At 59.1% G+C, this 23,243-nt stretch overlaps 2 protein-coding genes across 3 annotated transcripts; one reads left to right on the plus strand and one right to left on the minus strand.

Annotated features, from left to right (window-relative positions):
- Window positions 1-1,085: 1,085 nt before the first annotated feature.
- On the plus strand, window positions 1,086-18,822 carry BRSK1 (BR serine/threonine kinase 1). 2 transcript variants are annotated; one of them, XM_040978073.1, is made up of 19 exons: window positions 1,086-1,620; window positions 2,831-2,925; window positions 3,186-3,271; window positions 4,461-4,601; window positions 8,569-8,685; window positions 8,767-8,800; window positions 8,887-8,955; window positions 11,683-11,829; window positions 12,181-12,212; window positions 12,516-12,686; window positions 13,039-13,136; window positions 13,377-13,536; window positions 13,694-13,754; window positions 14,143-14,512; window positions 14,839-14,887; window positions 14,988-15,111; window positions 15,460-15,664; window positions 16,604-16,693; window positions 18,205-18,822. In XM_040978073.1, the coding sequence occupies exons 1-19, from the start codon at window positions 1,485-1,487 to the stop codon at window positions 18,360-18,362; spliced, it is 2,343 nt and encodes a 780-aa protein (XP_040834007.1). In that variant the 5' UTR covers window positions 1,086-1,484; the 3' UTR covers window positions 18,363-18,822. The 2 variants fall into 2 exon arrangements, with proteins under 2 accessions (XP_040834007.1, XP_040834008.1); XM_040978074.1 differs by lacking the exon at window positions 1,086-1,620 and having other exon boundaries at window positions 2,836-2,925; window positions 3,186-3,275; window positions 18,205-18,539.
- A 311-nt stretch (window positions 18,823-19,133) lies between these two features.
- TMEM150B (transmembrane protein 150B) lies at window positions 19,134-21,900 on the minus strand. The gene is made up of 6 exons (XM_040978241.1): window positions 21,690-21,900; window positions 21,519-21,578; window positions 21,358-21,425; window positions 21,122-21,249; window positions 20,267-20,450; window positions 19,134-19,333 (listed from the first exon to the last, which is right to left on the minus strand). The coding sequence occupies exons 1-6, from the start codon at window positions 21,755-21,757 to the stop codon at window positions 19,134-19,136; spliced, it is 708 nt and encodes a 235-aa protein (XP_040834175.1). The 5' UTR covers window positions 21,758-21,900.
- Window positions 21,901-23,243: the final 1,343 nt, after the last annotated feature.

Raw genomic sequence — 23,243 nt, forward strand, 5'->3', positions numbered from 1 at the left:
GGGTGGAATGAACCAGCGGACAGAAGATCTTTCTGTCTCTCCTTCTCTGTGTAAATCTGACTTTCCCATAAAAAATATTTAAATAATAATAATAAATGAAAGGCACCGAACATCAGGACCCACACCACCCCGCTCCCACAACGCTGCTGATCGCTTCCACGGCTCATGTCCCCTCCAGCTCCTTGCCTTTGTCCACACAGCTCAGCCCCGTGTCTCGCTTCCTAACCTGCCTCCCCAGTGCTCCTTAGCAGGGATCAGGACTCCCTGGGGCATTGGCACCTTGCTTGTTTACTGGTCTGATGACCCGCCCCTGGCGCTCGCCTAGAAACCCCATGGGCGGGGACTTCAGCTGGCACTGTTCCCTGCCCTGCCCTGGCCATTGGGGTCAGTGCCAAGCTCAGAGCGGGCACTCCCGGAGATGGGTGGCATGGGGGTGGCAGGGCAGAGACTTGGGGGGGGTGTCTGTCTAAGAGACTTGAGAGAGAAGTGTCACCTCCAGGGGACCTGACAGGAGATCTGATAGGCAGTGGGAGGTGAGCAGTGAGGTGGCAGTGAGGTGGCAGAATGCGCGACCTGCATACTGCGGGATTGTACAGGAGGTACAGGCACCCCCGTGGAGGCTGAGGGTCAGTACAGGAAACACACACACATTCACGGTCCCCAGGACCCGGACCCCTGGCTCCCTCATGGAGGCGGAAGGAGCTGTCCAGGATGGCGCACCTCCTGTGTGCGAGCGACCCTGGGCTGTGACAGGACACGTGCTGAGGCCCGTGTTTGCACAGGCTCCCCCCAGGAGGCCTGGGTCAGGGGAGCAGAGGTGTCTCCCGGCACCTGCCCTGCAGCTCTCTCTTTGTCCCTCTCTCCCTGGGCTCCGTCTGTCGCGGTGTGCAGCCCGGCTGCCATCTCAGCCTCCCTCTCCCTGGCTCTCTCCATCTCTGCCTGAGTGTCGGCCCTACCCCGCCCTGTCCTCCATCCATCCTTCCTGCTCCTCCATCCCTCCGGCTCCCAGGCCCGCCCCCTTCCCGCCTCCCGCTCCCCTCCCCCCCTCCGAAAGGGTTAACTTTGGGGAAGGGCCCGGAGTCCCCGGATGGTGATGTCAGCGTGCCGGAGAGAAAGGACGAGGTGGCGGGGGGAGGCGGAGAGGAGGAGGAGGCGGAGGAGAGAGGGCGCGTGGGGGGCGGGGGGGACCTCGGCCCGCAGCATCCGCTGGCCCGCACCTCGGACCCCCCCCAGCGGCGGGAGGCGCAGCCAGGGGGGGCCGGCCGCACCCGGGCTGGGCAGGGGGGGCTGCGCAGCCCCCCCGGGCCATGCTGACTCCCGGGGCCTGACCCCCCCTCCCCCGCCCAGGGGGGGCCCAGCCCAGCCCCCTGGGGACCCCCGGAGAAGTGGGGGGCAGTCGGGGGGGCCGGAGCGGAGCGGTCGCCGGCCCCCACCGGAGGGACGGGGCGACCGGCCGCAGGGGGGGCCGGGGGACCAAGGGCACCATGTCGTCTGGGGCCAAGGAGGGGGGCGGGGGCTCCCCTGCCTACCACCTCCCACACCCACACCCACACCCACCCCAGCATGCCCAGTATGTGGGCCCCTATCGGCTGGAGAAGACGCTGGGCAAAGGACAGACAGGTGAGCCGGGGGAGGGGGCAGAGGGCGGGACTCGGGGTGTTGGAAGGGCAGGGGCTGCTGGCCCCGACCCCTGGCTCCTGCATGGATGTCCAGGATGTGGCACCTTCAGACTCTGGGCTTCTGGGGAGAGGGGGCTGGGGGCTTGGACCCCTGGGTCTGAGGGAGGAGGGCTGGGGGCCTGGACCCCTGGGTCTGAGGGAGGAGGGCTGGGGGCCTGGACCCCTGGGTCTGAGGGGGGAGGGCTGGGGGCCTGGACCCCTGGGTCTGGTTGAGGGGAGTTGTTGGCCCAGATGCTCCAGCCCCGTGGGGCAGAGCTTGGAGGGGCTCCAGGCTGGGCTGCAGGAGCAGGCTGGCGGGCGGGAGCTGAGGCGGGCGGGTGTTGGTGCAGTACCGCAGCAGGCTGGGGTGGAGGTGCATCCACCGTCCACCCCTGGAGCCTCAGCCTCCCCCCCACCCCCCCGCGGAGGGGCCTTGAGGTGTCACTGTCCCCCTTCCAGGTTACACTGGGTCACTGTGGGAAACCCGAGGGAGAGAAAGGGGGCCGTGGGTAGCCTTTCTCCCAGGAGTGGCTAGGAACCGGGACCCACAGCTAATGAAGGCAGGCGGGGTTATAGAGCTTCCTTCCTGCCAGGTGGGAGCTGAAGAGCCAGGGCTGGGGGTCCAGGGTCAAGACTGCCAGTCCTGCTGGGAACATGAGGACACTGCTGAGCTGGATCTCTGGGTTATGGGCGTGCAAGAAGGAGAGAGTGGCCTGGCCCCCCCACTTCTGAGCAAGCAAGGGCTGGAGTCCTAGGTCCTGCACGGAGGCCGGGCTCAGGGGCTAGGACACATTTAGGGTTTGTGTGCCCCCAGCTAGGGCTGCATCGAAGAAAGGAATCAGGCAGCAGGGTTTGGCAGGAAGTGGAGCATGGTTTGGGGAGGGGCCAATGTGGGGAGACATGGGGTGTTGAAAAGGTTGACAACTGGAGGAGTGCGGGCAAGGGCTGGGTTGAGAGAGAGGCAGGCTGCGGGAGGCAAGACGGTGGTCAGGGCTTGGACCAGGGAAGTACATGCTGAAAGGACCGGTCAGGGGAGGGCAGGCCGGGCGGGCCCCCAGGAGCTCAAGTGGTGTGATCCAGGCCACTGTTCACCTTCATGGGTGGCAAAGGGGGGTCTGAGGCAGTGGGGCTCTGGAAGAACACCCCACATCATCACCATGCTCCCTCGCCAGGGCTGGTTAAACTTGGGGTCCACTGTATCACGGGTCAGAAGGTTGCTATCAAGATTGTGAACCGGGAGAAGTTGTCAGAGTCCGTGCTAATGAAGGTATGTGTGTACATGTGTGTATGTCTGTGTGAGCTGGTGTCGATAAAGGTGCCTGTCTGTGCGTGTGTGTTCATGTGTGTGAGCTGGCACAGGAGGTGTGTGCTCACATGTGTGAGCAAGTGTGACTCCATGCTGATGAAGGCGTGTGTGTTTGTACCCGAGTGTGCCCGTGCAGTGGCAGGGCCCGGGTCCCCTGGGGCTGCGGTGCAGGTGGCAGGCCATGCTGAGTTCTGCCCCTGCGTGTTCCTCCTGCCCCTCAGGTGGAGCGAGAGATCGCCATCCTGAAGCTCATCGAACACCCGCACGTGCTCAAGCTCCATGACGTCTACGAGAACAAGAAATATTTGTAGGTATTTATAGACACCCAGCTCTCCTGTGCCCCCCGTGCCTTCCAGAAACGAGTCCCCCGGGCAGGACCACATGTGTCCCCCTGGTGCCACACTGGCCTCCCCGGTCCCGGGCTGCAGGTTCATGTGTGGTCCCATTTCCCAGGACCCAAGAAGCCCAAGGTGACCCCATCAGATGCACGGAGGGCTCTCTTCCCCACATCTGGGTGCCGTGGCTGGACACCCCAACAATGAGCCCCCTCAAAAGCTCTGAGTCAATATCTCAAAGTCAATGACCTCTCCCCCCGCCCCCCGCGCCCGCCTCCCAGCCCAAGAGCAGAGAGGAGGGATCCAGCTGTCCAGGCTACAGAAAATGAGACTCTTTGTCCAAGGCGCTGGTGACCCGCAGGACAGCTGGGCTGGGAAAGGGACAGCCCTCTTGCCCCTCCACTCAGTGCCCGGGATGAACTAGCATTCATCAGATGCTGGTGCAGGCTTCCCCTGAACCAAGCTGCCCAAGCCCCAGGGACTCATGGGAATTGTAGTTCTCAGGCTCTGTCAGGTGTGGCCACAGGGAGGGGCCAGTGTTATGACCTACTCTGCTGTCAGTAGGTCTTGGCCATCCAAGGTCTCATAAGAAATCAAGCTTTTGTGTCGCTGTGAGTTGGCGAGGATTGAGGTTTTAACCTCTCAGAGACTGATGGGATTGGGGTCTTTAGGATGGCTGATGGGAACTGGCAGTCCATCCCAGAGGCTCATGGGAGTTGGAGTTTTTAACCTCTCAGGGACTGACTGCTGCACTCTCGGACCTCTGAGGAGTTGGTTGGGACTGACCCACATTGGCACTGTCACTGCTCAAGCATCTGTGGGAATTGAAGGTCCTCCATGTAAGAAGCTTTTGGGAATTTGAGGCTCGGCTTTTCAGGGGCTAATGAAAGTGGGAGGGCACCTTTATTTCTCCAGGTCCTCTGATTGGGGTCCGTGCCCACCACGTGCATCAGGAGGTGTCTCTAAAAGTGCTACTGCCTCGGAAGCCACCTAGGAGCCTCTTTATCCCAGGGACTCATGGAAATTGCAATCTCTTCCTCCTGGAGACTGACGGGACATGGAATCTCTCTCCTAGGGGTCCCTGAAATTGGGGTTCTCTGCCTCCCAAGGGGAGGCCAGCCTCTTTGGTGTCTTCTAGCCCTCTGCCCCGTCTGTCTCTAGGTACCTGGTTCTGGAACACGTCTCTGGGGGAGAGCTCTTCGACTACCTGGTGAAGAAGGGAAGGCTGACACCCAAGGAGGCTCGCAAGTTCTTCCGGCAGATCGTGTCAGCCCTGGACTTCTGCCACAGCTACTCCATCTGGTGAGGGCACGGCCCGAGGGCTGCCCACAGGGCAGGCCCGGGCACGCTGAGTCAAAGCCAGTGCGGTCAGCCCCCAGTGAAGCTGTCTTCCTTTTGAAAAACATTGTGGGGCTCCAACTCACATGCCAACCCATCCGCCCTTTGAAGCTTATGATTTCAGTGGTTTTCCATATATTCATGGTATCATGTGTCACTTCTATAATTTTGTAACATTTTCATTACTTTGTGCCCATGAAGCAGTCACTTCCCATTGGCCCTGCCCACGGCCCTTGACGAACACTAATGAGCTTCCTGTCTCTGTGGCCTGACCACTTGAGACATTTCCTACCAGTGGACTCCTGGAGTGCCATGTCTGGTGGGTCTGGCGTCGTTTCCTCAGCAGTGTATCTCCAGGGGTCATCCACACTGACCCTGCACCAGAGCCTCATCACGCTCCTGGCTGACCAATATTCCCGTGTGCCAGACCCCGTTTGCTTTACTCACATGTCCACTGGGGGCATTTTGGTTGTACCACCTTCTGAGCTAATTCCCTTGGGTACACACAGGCCTGGAAGGGCTGGGTCATAGGAAAACTTTGTCTTCTAGTCTGCCAAACTGCTTCCTGAAGTGGTTTGACCGTTTGCCATGTCTGCAGCATCCCATCCCCACACATCTTCACCAACCCGTTACCGTCTTTCGGTTTGTAGCCATTTGATCAGGTGTGACATGGGATCTCCTGCTTTTGATTGGAGTTCCCCGACGATCGCTAATGTTGTCAATCTTTCTATGTGCTCGCTGGCCATTTCTGTATGCATAGATATAGATATAGATATTTTCATATATGTATTTATTTATTCGAAAGGCAGACTTACAGAGAGAAGGAGGGCGTCATTCACCCTCTGGCTCACTCACCAATTGTTGCCCCGGCCAGGGCCAGACCTTCATCCGGGTCTGCCCCATGGGTCATGCCCCACTGCCTTCCCACGTGCCTTAACAGGGAGCTGGATCACAAGTGAAGCAGCCGGAACTTGAACCGGTCAGTGCCTGTATGGGATGCCAGAGCTTCAAGCAGTGGTTTAACTTGCTGAGCAGCAGTGCTAGCCCCTGCATATTTTCTTGATGCAATTTTCATTTAGATTTTTGCCCATTTTAATTATTCTTAAATTCTTGTTATTGAGCTATAAAAACTCTTTATTCTAGTTATTTTTTAAAAATATATTTATTTTTATTGGAAAGGCAGATATACAGAGAGGAAGAGAGGAAGATCTTCCCTCTGATGGCTCACTCCCCAAGTGACCACCACAGACGGTGCTGCACCAAGCTGAGGCCGGCAGCCAGGAATTTCCTCCAGGTCTCCCATGTGGGTGCAGGGTCCCAAGGCTTTGGGCCGTCCTCGACTGCTTTCCCAGACCCCAGGCAGGGAGCTGGAAGGAAAGCGGGGCCACCAGGATTAGAACCGGCACCCATATGGGGTCCCGACATATTCAAGACAAGGCCTTTAACCGCTACGCTATCATGCCAGGCCCTTTTTCTAGTTATTCTTATCTTTAAAAATAATTCCTGGGGCCCAGACTGAGGGCTCACTGGCTAAATCTTCACTTTGCAAGGGTTAGGATCTTATATGGGCACCGGTTCATGTCCTGGCTGCTCCACTTCCCATCCAGCTCCCTGCTTATAGTTTGGGAAAGCAGTGGAGACGGCCCAAAGCTTAGGGATCCTACACCTGTGTGAGAGACCTGGAGGAAGCTCCTGGCTTCTAGCTTCAGATTGGCTCAGCTCTGGCTGCTATGGCCATTCGGGGAGTGAACCTGCAGGTGGAAGATCTTTCTCTCTGCCTCTCCTTCTCTCCATAAATATCCTCTGTCTGTCGAAGTCTTTTTTCTTTTAGGCTGATTTATTTGAAAGACGGAGTTTATATCTGGAGAGATACACATAGAAAAAGGTCTACCACTAGTTCATTCCCCAAATGTCAGCAGTGGCCTGGGCTGGGCCAGGCTGAAACCAGCAGCCAGGAGCTTCTTCCGTGTCTCCCATATGGGTGCAGGGCCATCTTCTACCATTTCCCCAGTTGTGTCATCAGGCAGCTGGATCAAAAGAGGACCAGTGGGTCGGGCCTGACGCGGTGGCCTAACGGCTGAAGTCCTTGCCTTGAACACGCCGGGATCCCATATGGGCGCCGGTTCTAATCCCGGCAGCCCCACTTCCCATCCAGCTCCCTGCCTGTGGCCTGGGAAAACAGTCGAGGACGGCCAAAGCCTTGGGACCCTGCACCCACGTGGGAGACCCGGAAGAGCTCCAAGCTCCTGGCTTCGGATTGGCATAGCTCCAGCTGTTGGGGTCACTTGGGGAGTAAATCATTGGACGGAAGGTCGTCCTCTCTGTCTCTCCTCTTCTCTCTATATATATCTGAGTTTGCACTTAAAAAAAAAAAAATAAGGACCATTGGAGACATGAACCAGTGCTCATATGGGATGCCCACATCACAGTGGCAGCTCCTTTTTCTTTTTAAGATCTATTTATTTATTTATTTATTTATTTATTGCAGAGTCAGATACACAGAGAGGAGGAGAGACAGAGAAGAAGATCTTCTGTCCAATGATTCACTCCCCAAGTGACCACAATGGCCGGTGCTGTGCCAATCCAAAGCCAGCAGCTTGGAGCCTCCTCCAGGTCTCCCACATGGGTGCAGGGTCCCAAGGCTTTGGGCCATGCTCTGCTGCTTTTCCAGGCCACAGTCAGGGAGCTGGATGGGAAGTGGAGCAGCCGGGATTAGAACCAGCACTCATATGGAATCCCAGTGTGTTCAAGGAGAGGACTTTGGCTGCTAGGCCACGCTGCCAGGCCCCCATCAGTATGTGTTTCCAAAATTTCATTTGTTAGAATGTAATATAGTTTGTATTAAATTTTTTTTGAAGATTTATCTCATTTGTTTTGAGAAGGAGGTTAAACTTCTGCCACCAGTGCCACCATCCCATACAGGCAGCAGTTTAAGTCTTAATGGTCCACCTCCCATCCAGCTCCCTGCCTGTGGCCTGGGAAAGCAGCAGAGGACGGCCCAAAGCCTTGGGACCCTGCACCTGTGTGGGAGACCCAGAGGAGGCTCTGGGCTCCTGGCTTCAGATCTGCTCAGTTCCAGCCATTGTGGCCACTTGGGAAGTGAATCAGTGAATGGAGGATCTTTCTCTCTGTGTCTTCTTCTCTCTGTATACCTGCCTTTCCAATAAAGATAAATAAATCTTAAAAAGAATAAAAAAGCAGGGAGCTGGACCTGAAGCAGAGAAGCTGGGACTTAAGCTGGTGCCCCCGTACGTGATGTTGGAAGCACAGGTGGCATTTTAGCTTTGCAGCACTTTCCGACCAGTGAAGGTGTAACGTGGATTATCCTTGTCTTTCAGCCTGCTTTGCCTGTTCATGGCCCTCTCCTTTAGCTTTTTGGAGGTGGGGTGGGGATGCAAAGGGGTTAGGTTTGGTTGAAAACACGCTTCGGACCATCAAAGCCCTGTCATGAAAGCTCTGACCTGCAGGGGGCGGTAATCAACAGCCTTCACCACAGGTGTGACCCAGATTAAACTGCAGAGCTGTGGAGTTCACCTTCCCCAAGGCATTAACCTTAAACCTGGAGCAGCTCTGGACGAGAGGTTCCGGGCAGGAAGCAGCAGGAAGCAGCACCGTGCTCGTGCTCGGGGTGGAAGCATTCTTCTTTATTATGCGTTTTGGAAATAGTCCGAAAGTCTTTTTTTTTTTTTAATGGCTACCTTATTCTCATGTTTGGGAATACAATATTACCATGTCTTGGGAATTCCCTACAAAATGACCCAGACTTGAGGAAGGAAGGAAGGGCCCTGAGTGGGCAGGAGGGAGCCAGGGCCAGGGCACAGGGCGTCCTCTTCCTCGCACCATGGGCCCTGCTTGTGCTGGGGGTCATCAGACGTCCCCAGATGTGTCTCCCTCCAAGGCCTCCCAGCTGAGCGCCGCCCGCCTGCCTCAGCCACAGGGACCTGAAGCCCGAGAACCTGCTGCTGGACGAGAAGAACAACATTCGCATCGCGGACTTTGGCATGGCCTCCCTGCAGGTGGGGGACAGTCTGCTGGAGACCAGCTGCGGGTGAGTGGGGCTGGCTGCCCGAGCCCCCGGGGAGGGCCTCGAGCCTGCCTGAGACTCACGCCGCCCATCTCTGTCCCTCAGGTCACCCCATTATGCGTGTCCCGAGGTGATTAAGGTGAGTGCCGGGCTGGTGGAGGGGACAGAGGAGTGCAGGTGGCAGTGGGAGAGGGTTGTGGCTGACTGGACCCTTCTCCTGGCCAGGGCGAGAAATACGACGGCCGCCGGGCAGACATGTGGAGCTGTGGGGTCATCCTCTTCGCCCTGCTCGTGGTGAGATGCCCTTGCTACTCTGGCTGTGTTTCTAGAACAATCCCAGTGAATCACCCACCAACAGATCAGGGTCCAGGAGCACCTGCTTGGTGCCAGGGCAAAGCTCTCACAGACCTTTGGGTTGTTTTAAGAAGAGCCTCCGGCAGCACCTGCCCGGCTTGGTCAGTGGCTGCAGAGCAGAGCTGGCCCTCAGGACAAGCCTGCAGTACTGCCTTGTCTCCAACAACCAGGCCAGCGGCAGTCAGCCCAGCTCCTGACACAGGGCCTTTGCCCAGGCTTGCAAACATTACTCCATCTGAACTAGCTCCATTGCTTACATAGTAAGGATATGGAGGACATTCTTTTTTATTTTTTTAAAGTTTTAAAAATTTACTTTTATTGGAAAGTCGGATATACAGAGCAGAGGAGAGACAGAGAGGAAGATCTTCCGTCCAGTGATTCACTCCTCAAGTGGCCGCAATAGCCAGATCTGAGCCAATCCAAAGCTAGAAGCCAGGAGCTTCTTTCTGGGTCTCCTAGGCGGGTGCAGGGTCCCAAGGCTTTGGGCCATCCTCGGCTGCTTTCCCAGGCCACAGGCAGGGAGCTGGATGGGAAATGGGACCAGCCGGGACATGAATCGGTGCCCATATGGGATCCCGGCACGTGCAAGGTGAGGACTTTAGCCACTAGGCTACTGTCAGGTCCACAGAGGACATTCTTAAGCTGTCAGTTCAGTGGTCACCTCTTCAAGAACCCTTCCCCTGGCCTCCCTATTCCCACCATGTCAGGTCCCCTTCTCTCATGGCCACTCAGAGTTGTCACCCAGGTTGCAGTCAGAGCCCATGTCCGGGCATTTGTTCTGCTTTGGTTGGCTCCCCTCTGCAACCCCAGACTTGGTGCGTCCTGAGCCCCCATCAACACATGGGTGACGAACAAAGAAGCAGTCACTATGCCCAGCACGTTACCTGAGGTCACTTCGCCACCGCGGAGAGATGTGACGGGCACACGGCTGTTCCCTAGCCAGTTGCTTCGTATGTCTTGGGCTGACAGACCCCAGGCGCTCCTTCCCTGGGTCCCACAGTGCACGGGCACTTGGTGAGGGGCTCAGCTGGGGACCCGGGCGCAGCTCTGGAGCCCACCCAGCTGAGTTCTGTCCCTGGCTCCCCCGCGCTGGCCTGCAGTTCTGAGGGCTCCGGTCAAAGCGTGCTTGTCCAGGCCCTGGAGCTCACTGGATAACGAGCCGTTATGATTTGTCATTTCACGCCAGTAATCATTTGCAAACAGTGCTGAGAAAATGTAGCTAAGCCATGAGCCAGGCTTTGCGGTGCCTTCCCCATCCTGGCTGTGGCCGGGCAGCGTGGACTCTCCTGCCCTCTGTGCTCCCAGTGTTCCACACTCCACCTCTCTGTGCAGTCTGCTGGCATCTTCTGCTTTGCACTGCGGTCGGTCGGTGTTGTTGATCTCGTCCTGGTAGCCACCGGTGTCCCCCAGCCAGAGGCCGTGTGTGGTGTGTGTCGGGAGGAAGATGAGCAGGCCAGCTGAGGTCAGCCCGGTGTGGCTAGCAGTGCTGTCAGTGAGTTCAGTGTCAAGGCAACTGCGTGCAAGCAAGGTGTCTTTTAATAGAAACACCTGAAAATCAGGTTCTGTGGTGGTCGGCTGACAAAGGCGTGCGACCACAGAGGTCACAGGACCCTGGCCGCGCTTCCTTTAGGCGCGATGACTCAGCGTTGACTGTTTCCCGTGGCGTGAGCCCACCACCGATGCTGCGAAGAATGAGAACCGACCGGGCTGCTGTCATTTTGAACCCACACTGTTGCCCAACATGCGAGTATTGGTGTCCCTTTGCAGAGGAGAAATTAAGGCTCATGCTGGCACCTCATGCAACTGGGCTACACCCAAGTTTCCTGTCCCCCAAAATCTGCTCCCAGCTTCCCTTCCCCTTCTCTGTCCCCACACAGCCTGCATTCTCCGTCTGCAGGCCTCAGACCTGGAAGGGACCTTAGCGACTCACACGGTCACCTCCTCCAGGAGGCCTTCCCTGACTCCCTTGCTACACGGGCTCCCCTCGTGCTGCTGGTCACGTGCCTCCCCACTTGACTATGGCAGTGTGACTGTCCCACTGCACACGGATTGAGTGCCAGGCACTGCCCAGCCCAAGCCCCACTAGGGCAGGGGCATGGCCTGTCTGTCCCCTGCCCGCTGTCTCCAGCAGTTAGCTCAGAGCCTGAGGTGCGTCGGGGTGCCATTGGCTGTGCAATGTGTAACAAGTTATTAGCCTGGGAATTCTGACGCTCCTGGGAGGTGGCCATTGTTATCCTAAGTAAAGGTGACTTTCCCAAGGACACACAGCCACCAGCAGCCTTGCTCCTAAGCACTGTTCCCTGCCCTGTGCCCTGTGCCCTGTGCCGGGCTTGGGCAGGGGTCCTGCGTAAACCCCAGAAACCCACTGTATCACAGAGACTGCCGCCGGGGTTCCTGGGCCGGCTCCATAGTCACTGCCTCTCTCTCCCCTCTGTGCCATCTGGGGCCAGCCCGCGCCCCATCGCCAGTGCCTCCATTTCCAGCTGTTGATTGCTCCCGTCCGCAAGGGGCAGCCGAGGCCAGGGCTGGGCCTGTCAGGGGAACTGCCCGTTTGTTGACTGAATGAAGGAAAACCAGAAGTGAGGCTTTCTTGGTTTGTTTTTGGGGCAGCCCGTGGCTGGAGGCCCACGAGCAGGCCGTGTGTGAGGGGTCCCCTTTCCTGCACAGGGGGCGCTGCCCTTCGACGACGACAACCTGCGCCAGCTGCTGGAGAAGGTGAAGCGCGGCGTCTTCCACATGCCCCACTTCATCCCGCCGGACTGCCAGAGCCTCCTGAGGGGGATGATCGAGGTGGAGCCGGAGAAGAGGCTCAGTGTGAGTGCGGCCGGGCGGGAGGGCGTCCTCGGGACCCTTGGGCTGCTGGCTGAGGCGGCGGGAGGGCGCATGCGCAGCCTGACCCTCTGCTCGCGGGCGCGGGCTAAGCCACTGCGCATGCGTACAACAAGCTGGTCGGTCAGGCCAGCGTGGTCGGACTGCGCATGTGCAGGGCCGCAGGCTAGGCCGCCTCTAGGGGGAGCCGTGGTCCACCATCTGGCCAGTGGGGGAAGCAGGGGACGAGGCCCGGTTAGGGGGACCCCAATGCTGCCCCCATCAACTTGACCCCCATGCCTACTGTGTGCACACTGCATGGTTCTCACTTCTGCCTCTCCCATCCACCCCTCACAGCTGGAGCAGATTCAGAAACATCCTTGGTACCTGTGAGTATGTGGGGGACCAGCGCCCGGGTGCCTTGGGGAGGAAGGGGGGGATCAAAGCAGGAGGGCAGACTGGGGGTATGGCCTGGGGTCTCCATGGTGAGTGAGAGAACTTGTACTTGACTGAAGGAATGTGGGGGTCAGAGGGAGGTGGGGCTTGGGCTTGGACGGCTGGTCTGAGGGTGGAGGGCCTGAGGTCTGGACTCCTGGATTCCTAAGACTGGAGCATGGTGTGGCCCTGGAACTCTGACACATGAATAAGCATACTTGTTATACTTTCCTATTTCTCTTCTCCCCACGTCCTAGGGGCGGGAAACATGAGCCGGACCCATGCCTGGAGCCGGCCCCAGGCCGCCGGGTAGCCATGCGGAGTCTGCCTTCCAACGGAGAACTGGACCCTGATGTGCTGGAGAGCATGGCTTCCCTGGGATGCTTTAGGGACCGCGAGCGGCTGCACCGCGAGCTGCGCAGCGAAGAGTAAGACCCCAAGCTGCCCGCACCTGCCCTGTGCCTGCAGTGGGCGAGCCGGCAGGGGTGCACTGTTGGGGGCTTCACTGCAGCTGGGACCCGCCGGGAAGAGGCTGACACACGGCGAAAAGCACGAATAAATGCAGAGACAAAGCCAGACAGCGCCTTATGTAGTGTTTACAAACGGGACGCGCTCTCATGCCAAGTGGTAGCATGGCGCACGCTGATCTGGAAGAACTCAGCCACACACATAGCTCAGGATCATGTCACAGCAGACAACCCAGCTAGGAGGGGCTCGGGCGCCTCTTGGCGCTGACCTCTGACCTCCACCCCCTCCACGTACCCCAAACCCCTCCTTCAGGGAGAACCAGGAAAAGATGATCTACTATCTGCTTCTGGATCGGAAGGAGCGGTATCCCAGCTGTGAGGACCAGGACCTGCCTCCCCGGAATGACATTGGTGAGAAGGCGGGGCCGGGAAGGCGTGGAGGCTGGCAGGCAGGTGTTCCCGGAGAGAAGGGGCTGGGAGTCCAGACCCCAGGACTCCCAAGGGAGGAAAGGGGCTGTTCTGTGACCCTCGTCAAAGCCCCCTACGCTCGGGGCTGGCTCCCCATCTATGTGATTGTAAGGCTGTTCTGTGAATACCTGGGACCACCGGGCTCACTTGCCTGTTGCTCACACGGACCCTCTTGTTCCTCAGACCCACCCCGGAAGCGTGTGGACTCTCCCATGCTGAGCCGGCATGGGAAACGACGGCCAGAACGCAAGTCCATGGAGGTCCTGAGCATCACGGACGCCGGGGGCGGTGGCTCCCCAGTGCCCACCCGGCGGGCCTTGGAGATGGCCCAGCACAGCCAGAGGTGGGCCCCCAGGAGGATGTACCGTTCCCTGCTTCTCCAGCCGCGGGTCCAGCCCCGGCTCCGCCATGTCTGCATGTGGATGGGCCGTGCGGCCACTGTGAGGTCTGCTGAGTCCTTTGAGTCCCTCCCTCCTGACTTGCTCTGCCCCTGGAAACAGATCCCGGAGCGTCAGCGGTGCGTCCACTGGCCTGTCCTCCAGCCCTCTCAGCAGCCCAAGGGTAAGGCCCCTTGTGCAATCGCGGGGGGTCAGGGGTGAAGTCTGCCCTACAAAGTGAGCCACTCAGAGTGCAGCTCCCATAATGCCATTTTGTTTGTGGATGGCCAAAAGCCCAGGGCTTGAACTGTTCCAACCCATTGACCAATGCGTCCCTCTGAAAGCGGGTTCATGCATCCGTTTAGTTAATCGAGCACTTACCACCTCTGAGCTTGGCCAGAGGTGTACCTATGTGCACCCCCAGTAGCTGCTGGGCTCTGAGCATGGTATTAGAGTTTGAGACTGGCACCAGTTGTAATACTACGGCTAGCATGCCTCAGGAGCAGGCACGGTGGGGGTCTCCCAGGACCACCTGGGAGAGGTAGTCCTCACCTGTCTGCATTTGTTCACAGAGTCCTGTCTTTTCCTTCTCGCCGGAGCCTGGGACTGGAGATGAGGCCCGAGGTGGGGGCTCCCCGACTTCCAAAACACAGACGCTACCTTCTCGGGGTCCCAGGGGTGGGGGCGCTGGGGAGCAGCCCCCGCCCCCAAGCGCCCGCTCCACACCCCTGCCCGGCCCTCCAGGCTCCCCGCGCTCCTCAGGGGGCACCCCCTTGCACTCGCCTCTGCACACGCCCCGAGCCAGTCCGACCGGCACACCTGGGACAACCCCGCCGCCCAGCCCAGGCGGCGGCGTCGGGGGAGCCGCCTGGCGGAGTCGTCTCAACTCCATCCGAAACAGCTTCCTGGGCTCCCCTCGCTTTCACCGGCGCAAGATGCAGGGTACGGGGTCCCTGGAGGGTACAGGCTTTCCAGGGTGGCAGGGCCCAGAGGGGTTTCAGAGGCAGGCATTGGGGAGGGAGGAGGAGCTACTGCCAGGACACGCCCTGTCCTGTGAGCTGCCACACGTCCCGGTAGGTCCAAGGGTTTGCGAGCCCCACCTCCGGGGCCATGGCCTAACCAGGTGGCCCTCCCTAGAAGAAGCAGGCAGGAGGTGGTAAAGTGGGTGCCAGCCGCTGGGGGGTGAAGAGCACCCAGGAAGGACCCCCTGCTGGCCACCAGGAGGAGGGCTGACCGCTGGCCGCCTTCTTCCCCTCTCCCCCATCCAGTCCCCACCGCGGAGGAGATGTCCAGCTTGACGCCAGAGTCCTCTCCGGAGTGAGTCTAAGCAAGGGAAGGGCGGGGACGGTGGAGAGGAGGCCACCTCCCCCTCCGTGGCGTCTTCCTGACCCTTTTGCGTCCGACTCCTCGCACTCAGGCTGGCCAAGCGGTCCTGGTTTGGGAACTTCATCTCGCTGGACAAAGAAGAGCAGATCTTCCTCGTGCTCAAGGACAAGCCTCTCAGCAGCATCAAAGCGGACATTGTCCATGCCTTCCTGTCGGTGAGGACTTGCATTGTCTGGCCAGCGCAGAGTGCAGGGCCCGCAGCCCCTGGGGTGCATGACCTCGCCACAGCCTCGTGTCCCCCAGGACTCACAGCACTTGTAGACTTGTAGCCAGCATGTGTGGAGGCAGCAGGAGAACAGGGAAGGTTTATTGTCACATGTGGGATTCATCCCAAAAGCCTGCGTGTAGGGCACAGGATACTACAAATCCCAGCAGGCAGTGGGGCCTGCCCAAGACTTCTTTGTGACACTTCCCTCTAGGTGGTTGGTGGGACTTCTAGTTCCCTGGGCAGGCAGCTTGCCACTCCCTGGTCTTACCCTGTCTGTGTCCCAACCTCCGCTCAGATCCCCAGCCTGAGTCACAGCGTGCTCTCACAGACCAGCTTCAGGGCCGAGTACAAGGCCAGCGGCGGCCCCTCCGTCTTCCAGAAACCCGTCCGCTTCCAGGTGGACATCAGTTCCTCCGAGGGCCCAGAGCCCTCCCCGCGGCGGGACAGCAGCAGTGGTGGAGGTGGCGGCATCTACTCGGTCACATTTACACTCATCTCTGGTGAGTCTGGACTAGGACGGTGGCCCGGGAGGGCCATGAGAAGAAGGCGGGGACAGCTTGGCCCGTGTTGACCCAATGAATGACCCCTCACATGAGAAGAGAGCAGCTCCCATCTTTTCACCCTGTAGAGCGGAAGGGCAGAGCTGTGGCACCCTGCACCCAGGGCAGACAGCCCCTCCTCTGAGCCCAGTGCAGCCTAACTCTAGACAATCAGGAATTTGGCTTAGCACTTCAAAAATGCCCACAGGCTGTCCACGAGTGTCCTGGTTTGGGTCCTGGTTTCAGCTCTCTGCCAACACAAGCCCTTGGGGCAGAGGTGAGGGGTAAAGGGTGGGTTCCTGCTACCCACGTTGGAGACCCGGACTGAGTGTCCCTGCTCCTGGCATCAGCCTAGCGCAGTCCTGGCGTGTACAGCTGTATGGAGTGTGAAGCAGCAGATGGAAGATCTATGCCTTTCAAATTCAAACTCAATTTCAAGTTGCAAATTCAAAGCGAAAAAATGGATAAAAACTGCAGAAGGCCTTGCTTCCAGCTGGTGTGGTCCCAAGTCCTGGCAACCTGGGCTCATCCCTGCACCTCGTCCACCACGCCCAGCAGACGAGCCTGCGTGGAGGGGCTCTGACCCAAGCTGCCCTGGGCCAACCCAGTCCCAGAGCAGATCTGGCTTCCTGTTTTCTCCACCCCAGGACGCAGACCCCCCTGCGGTTTCAGTTTTAGCACACCCTGGGGGGCCGCAGTGATGGCTCAATGCTTGAGTCCCGAGTGGGAGGCCCCGTTGAGGGGCTGGTTGCTGTGGGCCTCTGGGGAGTGAGCCAGATTCTACAAATCAGTCTTCTATATGAGACAGACTGCATGTGGGTGCTGGTCCCCCCCTATGCAGGAAATGGACGAAGGCCTGGGCATCTGGCCCTGCCCAAGCCTGACCCTCTGTCTCTCCAGGCCCCAGCCGCCGGTTCAAGCGTGTGGTGGAGACCATCCAGGCCCAGCTGCTGAGCACGCATGACCAGCCCTCCGTGCAGGCCCTGGCAGGTGGGTGTGGGAAGCCCTGATGTGCACAGCTGGGAGCATGTGCCCCTGGAGCCTGGAACTTACTCCCTAGCCCCCTGCAGGACAGCCAGCCAATCCCCAGAGATCCCCAGGGGGTCAAGTTTGTGTTGGGGGCAGTGGGCTTCCTGCTGACCAGATGGGGAGCCCTAGCCATACCTGGCCTCCCTGAAATTGAGAGGGAGTGCTGGTATGCCCCAGACCACCCTCCCTGCAGGACTCCCACTATATCAGCTTCCAAGCCTCCCCAACTCTATAGTGAGGCCCCATGGTCCTTAGCAACCAGGGCGGGAAGCTTGGTTGTCGGGAAGGACAAGGTCTGTGCTTCCAGGATCCCGCTTCCCTAAAGCTTGGTGCCACTGGTTGCCAAGGAGCGGGATTCCTTTGAAACCAGGACCAGAGCTGAGGTGACACTGCAGCCTGGGTGTGTTGCTGAGGCGTCCCAGCCCATCTGGCATCAGGCAGCGACCACCAACCTCCGTAGGCTGGGCGGCTTACAGATAATGGGGTAACTCGGATTCAGTGCTGGGTCTGGAGCTAATAAGGCCCGTGACAAAGGCCCCAGCAGATCCTGGACTTGGCTAGGGCTTCTGTCCCAGCCCTAAGTGTGTTAGCAACCTGCTCCCTGGAGACTCCTCTGCCTTCCCTGGGGAGGAGGCAGCAGCCAGGGTGGCCTTGAGTCCCAGGGTCAGAGGCCCCTGCCTGGGACCAGTCTGGGCCGTGTTGGTCTCGGACAATGGCCGCTGCTTACCAGTGACATGCCTGGGTGCCAGGACAGTGCCTGGCTCTCATTGAGGGAACATCACTGGGTCCCCAGGGAGGGCTCTTCTCCCATCCACAGCACTTCCTCGGGAGGGGCTGTTTCTCCATCTCTGGCAACAGGTGGAGGTACTGGGGGGAAGGCCCAGGAATGCCACTCATGCCTTGTGTGTGTAGTGGGGGCAGGCTTAGAGGAGCAGTTATCTGGACCCCCTCCATTTCCTCTATGTGGAAAAAGCAGTTTCTCTCCTGGTTGCCCCAGCAACCAGAAGCTGGACCGGTTACCAGGGAAAGCTGACCTTAGCAACCAGGGGCCCAACCACCCCGGCAGGACCATCAAGAGCCCCCAGGCCTCAGCCACCAGTCTGACCAAGAGGGAGGCCCAGCCTCAGAATCAGGTGGGCGTTGCTATGGCGACAAGGTCCCTCTGCATCCCCACCCCCACCTGCAGAAACCTCTCTGCAGCTGATGGTGAAGAAGTGGCTTCATTCTAAGGGCGCCAGACTGACACGAGAGTGGCCCCCAGCTCACACACATGCAGGAAGCCCCTCTCCCTTAGTCTGACCAGAACCAAGTCACAAAGTCAACCACCATGGACAGAGCTCGGCCCAGCTCCCAAAGCCACAAAGGCTACAGGGGGAGCCTGAGGTGCCGCCCCAGCGGCTGCGGATGTTGTGGGGGGGAGAACTCCCGAGAGACCCTGGGATAAGGAGCCTCCACCTCTTCCTCCCTCACAGATGAGAAGAATGGGGCTCAGACTCGGCCTGCCGGCACCCCACCCCGAAGCCTGCAGCCCCCACCCAGCCGCCCAGACCCAGAGCTGAGCAGCTCCCCCCGCCGAGGGCCCCCCAAGGACAAGAAGCTCCTGGCCACCAATGGGACCCCTTTGCCCTGACCCCAGGGGGCTGGGGAAGGAGGGGAGCTCCCTCCACCCCCTTCCCTGCCCCCCAACTGTGAATCTGTAAATAAGGCCCAAGGAGTTAAGACGGGAGGGTGGGGACACACACTGTCCGACCTTGCCCTGCCGGGATGAGCTCCAGGGCGGGGCCGTGCCCAGTGGGGGGAGGCTTGGGGGAACGGGCGGGGGAGTTGTTTCTATTTTATTTATTGATTAATTTATTATTTTATTTATTGATCTCTCAGTGGGGTGGGGTGGGGGAGGGACGGGAGCTGGTTGGGGCGGCTTAGCAGATCCGGACAGGGCCCTCTGTCCCTGTCATCCCCAACTCTCCCCTCCCTGGGCCCCTCGCCTCCCTTCCCCCACCCCGACAACCTTCTGTACGGATTTGCTTTTCCGGAAGGAATTCTGGTTTCGCGTGATCCTGCCTGCGTCCGTGTCTCTGATTCCACCGGCGACAAAAAAACAATAATAATAATAATAAATAGCCTTGATCAGGGACAGCCGCTGGCCTTGGCCTCTCGCTTGCTGGGCGCCTCTGACGGCAGGGGCAGGGCCAGTGGCAGGGCCAGGCGCTGCTGGCTCTGGCTGATCAGCTCAAGTGCCCTCCACACACTGGCTCCGGGCGGAGCAATCAGCAGTCAGTGGTGCCCACTGCCCCCCCCGGCCAGCCAGGTGGCTGACCAGAGGGGGCCCCACAGTTCCTCTCAGAGGGTGCCCACACTGGCCCCTCCTTGCTCCGGCATCACCAGTGAGACCAAGCCTCGGTCAGAGCGCCTGTGACAGCTGGACCTGCAGGGCGGCGGGCGGCGGGCTGAGGCCGGGCCCGGGGTGTAGACACAGGCTGCAGCCCTCCAGGCACGAGAAGTCCACCGCAAAGAGGCCGAACTGCAGGAAGAGCAACATGGCAGCTGCCCACTCGCAGATGGCAGAGGCGGAGCGCAGCGTCCAGGCATGGAGGATGATCACTGCGCGTGGGGGTTAAGGGTCACAGCCAAGGACGGGGGCTTCCCCGCACACTCTGCCCGGCTCACTCCCATCCTCCACCTCGGCCGGCAGGCCACAGCAGCCCTGACCTAGCTGCTGACCCCTGTCTCCCACTGTCCCTCCCCTCCCCCATCCCGCTCGGCCCAGCCAGGCAGCCCTGCCTCCTCCCTGTGTCACCCAGGCCAGCCTCTCACTGCCCCTCTCAGGTCTGCCCACGGCTGTTCAATCCACCCAAGTAGGTGTCAGCTCTCGCCTCCTCCTGCGTAGCCAGCCACCTGAGCTCTGTCCCTGTGGCCTCCCATCAGACCACCAGGCTCAGGCGTGGGCTGCGGGTGGGGCAGCTGGATCTTGCCACTCAATAGGTACCAGCCAAGAACAGAATCAGCTCCCACCTACTCTGAGTACCTGGTCTGGGCATCCATCTCCATGTCGGCGGAGAGGAAGCTGACCCCCCAACAGGGCCAGCTCTCCCGGAACACTGGTGCCCGCTCAGACTCCCATCCCCCCTCCAGGCCACAGTCCGCAGCCCTCCCACCTCTGAACACTCCACAGCACCCATCAGAGCCAATCAATATGACAGGCAACTTCAAAGACCCGGAAACCCAGGCTCACCCACAGGCCACTCTCCATCCAGTGGGTGCAGGTGAATGTTTAACCACAGCCTCTGGTTGGTGGCACTGGCCAGTGAAAGGGGGGTCACGCCCTTCCCTGGTGGCCAGGGCAGAGCTAGGACTCATCCTGTCTGAAGCCAGTGTGGGTGATGCCCCAAGCTAACTGCTGTCCATAGACCACAGCTAGGTGAGGACCTGCCAGTAAAACCCAAGGTGTACCTAGCTGCCTTAGGGGCCCTAAGCCTGCGTGGAGGCCTGTGCCAGGGGAACCGAAGGCACCACGATCTCTCGGACAAAGGATACTGGCCACGATGAGGGCAGTGCAGAGACTGCAAAGGGCCAGGCGCAGCTGCCGGATCCAAGGCGCTCCAGGTTGGGGCAGGCCCTTGACCCACCATGAGAGGAGCAGCTGCAGCCAGAAGTAGACGTTGCCCACGATGAAGGCCAGGAAGGCCCCCGCCAGGTGGGTGGGCAGCTGGTTCTTCTCCTGGGGAGGAGTCAAGTGGGAAACCGTGTGAGGGAGTCACCCCACATCCCCCCCTACCCCGCACCCAGCGCCCCAGGCTCTCCTCACCTAGTAAATGCAGCCTTGCCCCATCCGAAGCCTGGGGCTAAGCCTGTAGCACTAGCATAGCCCATAAAGCCGCCTGTAGCACCCCAACCAGTAAGGGCCCTCTGTCCTCTTTTCTTTTTTGTTTGTTTATTGGAAAGGCAGATAGAGAAAAGGAAATACAGACAGAAAAAGATTTTCCAGCCGTTGGTTCTGTCCCCAAGTGGCCGCAACAACCAGGGCAGAGCTGATCCAAAGCCAAGAGCCACTTCCAGGTCTCCCACATGGGTGCAGAGTCCCAAAGGATGCACAAGTAGGGAGCTGGATGGGAAGTGGAGCAAGTGGGACACAAACCAACAAAAAGAGATCCTGGTGCATAAAATAAATAAATAATAATTTTAAAAAATCCTGGTGTATTCAAAGCAAGGATTTAGCCACTAGGCTACCACGCCGAGCCGTCTGCTCATGTACCAGAGAACAGTCCAAGACCTTGGGCCTCCTGCCCTCCTCCACCTTGGCAGGCTTAGAATCTGCTTCCCAGGAGGCCATGCGGCTGAGCCCCCTCCAAAGACCCCAGGTCCCAGAGCCACCAACAGCTAGCTACCCACCTGGAAATTGGCCACCATGGAGGTGCCCAGGGTGCACAGGAGGCCAGTCCACAGGACGATCTGGTTAAGCCATGTCCGCACACCCCAGTCCCGGAGCTGATGGTAACGCAGGATACAGGTCCAGGCAGCTGGCAGGAGACAGCAGGGGGTGGGGGACCACGGGCTGGGGTCCCAGGGCTCCCCTGGGTGGGCCTGGCACTGGGGTCTGAGGGAGGAGGGACTGCGTTGGCACATACCCATGGCAGCACCCATGTTGAGGAACTGGCTGAAGATGCAGCTCTGAGGAGGGTAGGATCCGCAAAAGCTTGGGGAGGGAAGGCGGAAGGTGTCGCACGTGGGCCGCCCCCTCTGCCCCCAAGCCGATGTCCCCACATCTCTACCCCAGTCCCCGAGCTACCTGATGTAGGGAAAGCCCTCTGAGAGGTCCACTGTCCTATTGATCACAGCAATTCCGAACCTGGGGTTGAGGGACGAGAAGACACGTGCTGTCAGCTCTTTCTTGTCTTCTGGCCACAGCCGGGTTCCTAGACCCTACTGCGGCCCTCCCCCACCGGCCTGGGCAACTCACACGATCCAGATGCCAGCAGTAGCCCACAGGGCCAGGAAGATAGGCAATAGAGACAGATAGCCCCACATGCTGGGTTCTGCACGGACGGAGAAGCTCCGGGAACCTCTCTCGGTGTCTGTCTCTGTCTCTCTTTCTCTCTGTATCTTTTCCCTGTCTCTGCTACTCTGTCTGTGTCTCTTACGCTCTCTGCCCTTTCCCACTTCTGCTCTGACTCCCCACTCAGTAGCTCTCAGGTGCAGGACCAGCCCCGAGGGTGGGCCCAGGTGTAGCCGATCTGAAGCCCCATTGGCTCCGGGCAGCAGTGAAGAGCAGACCTCTGATAGGATCGACCTTGCTAGCTGCGGGCATTTTTCCTGCCTTCCCCACTCCTAATCTCTTCCTCCTTCCCATCCCCACATTTGTCCCTGGGAGCCTGCTCAGCCAACCCAAACTCCTGGGCACGCGTATCTGTCCTAAGTGAGCCAGGACAGGAGAGTGTTTGTGTATATTTGTGTGACAGCTTTAAGGGGAAGAGTTGCGGTTAGGCTGGGGATATGGTGGTGGCGGCCATGACTTACAGAAGCAAAGTCCAGGCTGCGTGACCGGGAGTGGCCTTGGGGCTGACGCCATGGAACTCACCCCTTGCCCTCCTGCAGACTGCCACTTCCTGGCTCCTCCAGCTTGTGGGGGCAATGTCCAGATGCATAGTTGCTGATCCTCCAGGGCTCAGCTTGCTCGCCCACCCTCCCTCCAGCCCCCAGGACCCCGGAAGCCCGAGCTTTTCTATAATACTTGTTTCTGGAGTCAGGTCTCTCCCAACTCTGGTCTACCACGAGACCTAGCACCCAGGCCCTGCCCGTCCCAGGGGTCTTCTGGGTGTGGCTCCTGGCCCTAAGTTGCTATGTGGAGTCCTTGGGACCCGGCCTGCCTTCTCCTTTATTCTCTGCCCTTCAAGACACGTTGATGAAGAAATCTTCCATCTCCTGGCTCACCTCCCACATGACTGTAAAGCCAGGCACCTGGGGCTCCAGCCAGGTGTCCCACAAATGTGTAGGGCTCCTGTGCTGTCTTCAGCTGTCTTCCCAGCGACATTCACAAGGAGCTGGATGGGAAGTCGGGCAGCTGTAACTCAACTGGAGTCGTAAGCAGTGGCTTCCTGCTATGTCACAGTGCCGACCGGCAGTGACATTTATAACACATTCATAATGTCAGGCTGCCATCCGATGTTCTCCCAACCCCAGGAGGCCTTAAGCCCATGACGCAGTCACTCCCAGCCCCTGGCGACCACTGAGGTGCTGTGTCCCTGGCCTTGCCTGGGGTCCTTGTGTAGGTGGATTCCTGTAGGATGCTGCGGTCCTTGCGTCTGGATGATTGTGACATTCTCGGCTCCAGCCCATGATGGTGGTTAGAGGGGCTTGTCCCCTCTGCTGCGTATGGAAACGTCACTGGCATTTTGAGAATTTTTTTTTTTTTGAGAAGATGTATTTATTTGAAATACAGAGTTACAGAGGGCAAAAGAGGAAGAGACAGAGAGAGAGATCTTTTATCTGCTACTTTGCCCCCAAATGGCATCCA

Source organism: Ochotona curzoniae, unplaced genomic scaffold (genome assembly GCF_017591425.1).
Source record: "Ochotona curzoniae isolate NIBS_2020 unplaced genomic scaffold, NIBS_Ocur_1.0 contig_2861, whole genome shotgun sequence".
Taxonomy (NCBI): domain Eukaryota; kingdom Metazoa; phylum Chordata; class Mammalia; order Lagomorpha; family Ochotonidae; genus Ochotona; species Ochotona curzoniae.

What these genes read in the sequence shown, in the direction of transcription:
- BRSK1 (XM_040978073.1), top strand. Translation starts at nt 1,485, where the DNA reads ATGTCGTCTGGGGCCAAGGAGGGGGGCGGGGGCTCCCCTGCCTACCAC. An exon ending in TGCCACAGCTACTCCATCTG is followed by an intron (nt 4,602 to 8,568) that starts GTGAGGGCACGG and finishes CGCCTGCCTCAG; the next exon opens with CCACAGGGACCTGAAGCCCG. An exon ending in ACGCCAGAGTCCTCTCCGGA is followed by an intron (nt 14,888 to 14,987) that starts GTGAGTCTAAGC and finishes CCTCGCACTCAG; the next exon opens with GCTGGCCAAGCGGTCCTGGT.
- TMEM150B (XM_040978241.1), bottom strand. Translation starts at nt 21,757, where the DNA reads ATGTGGGGCTATCTGTCTCTATTGCCTATCTTCCTGGCCCTGTGGGCT. An exon ending in GAGGGCTTTCCCTACATCAG is followed by an intron (nt 21,426 to 21,518) that starts GTAGCTCGGGGA and finishes TCCCTCCCCAAG; the next exon opens with CTTTTGCGGATCCTACCCTC. An exon ending in CACTGCCCTCATCGTGGCCA is followed by an intron (nt 19,334 to 20,266) that starts GTATCCTTTGTC and finishes CCCCACGCGCAG; the next exon opens with TGATCATCCTCCATGCCTGG.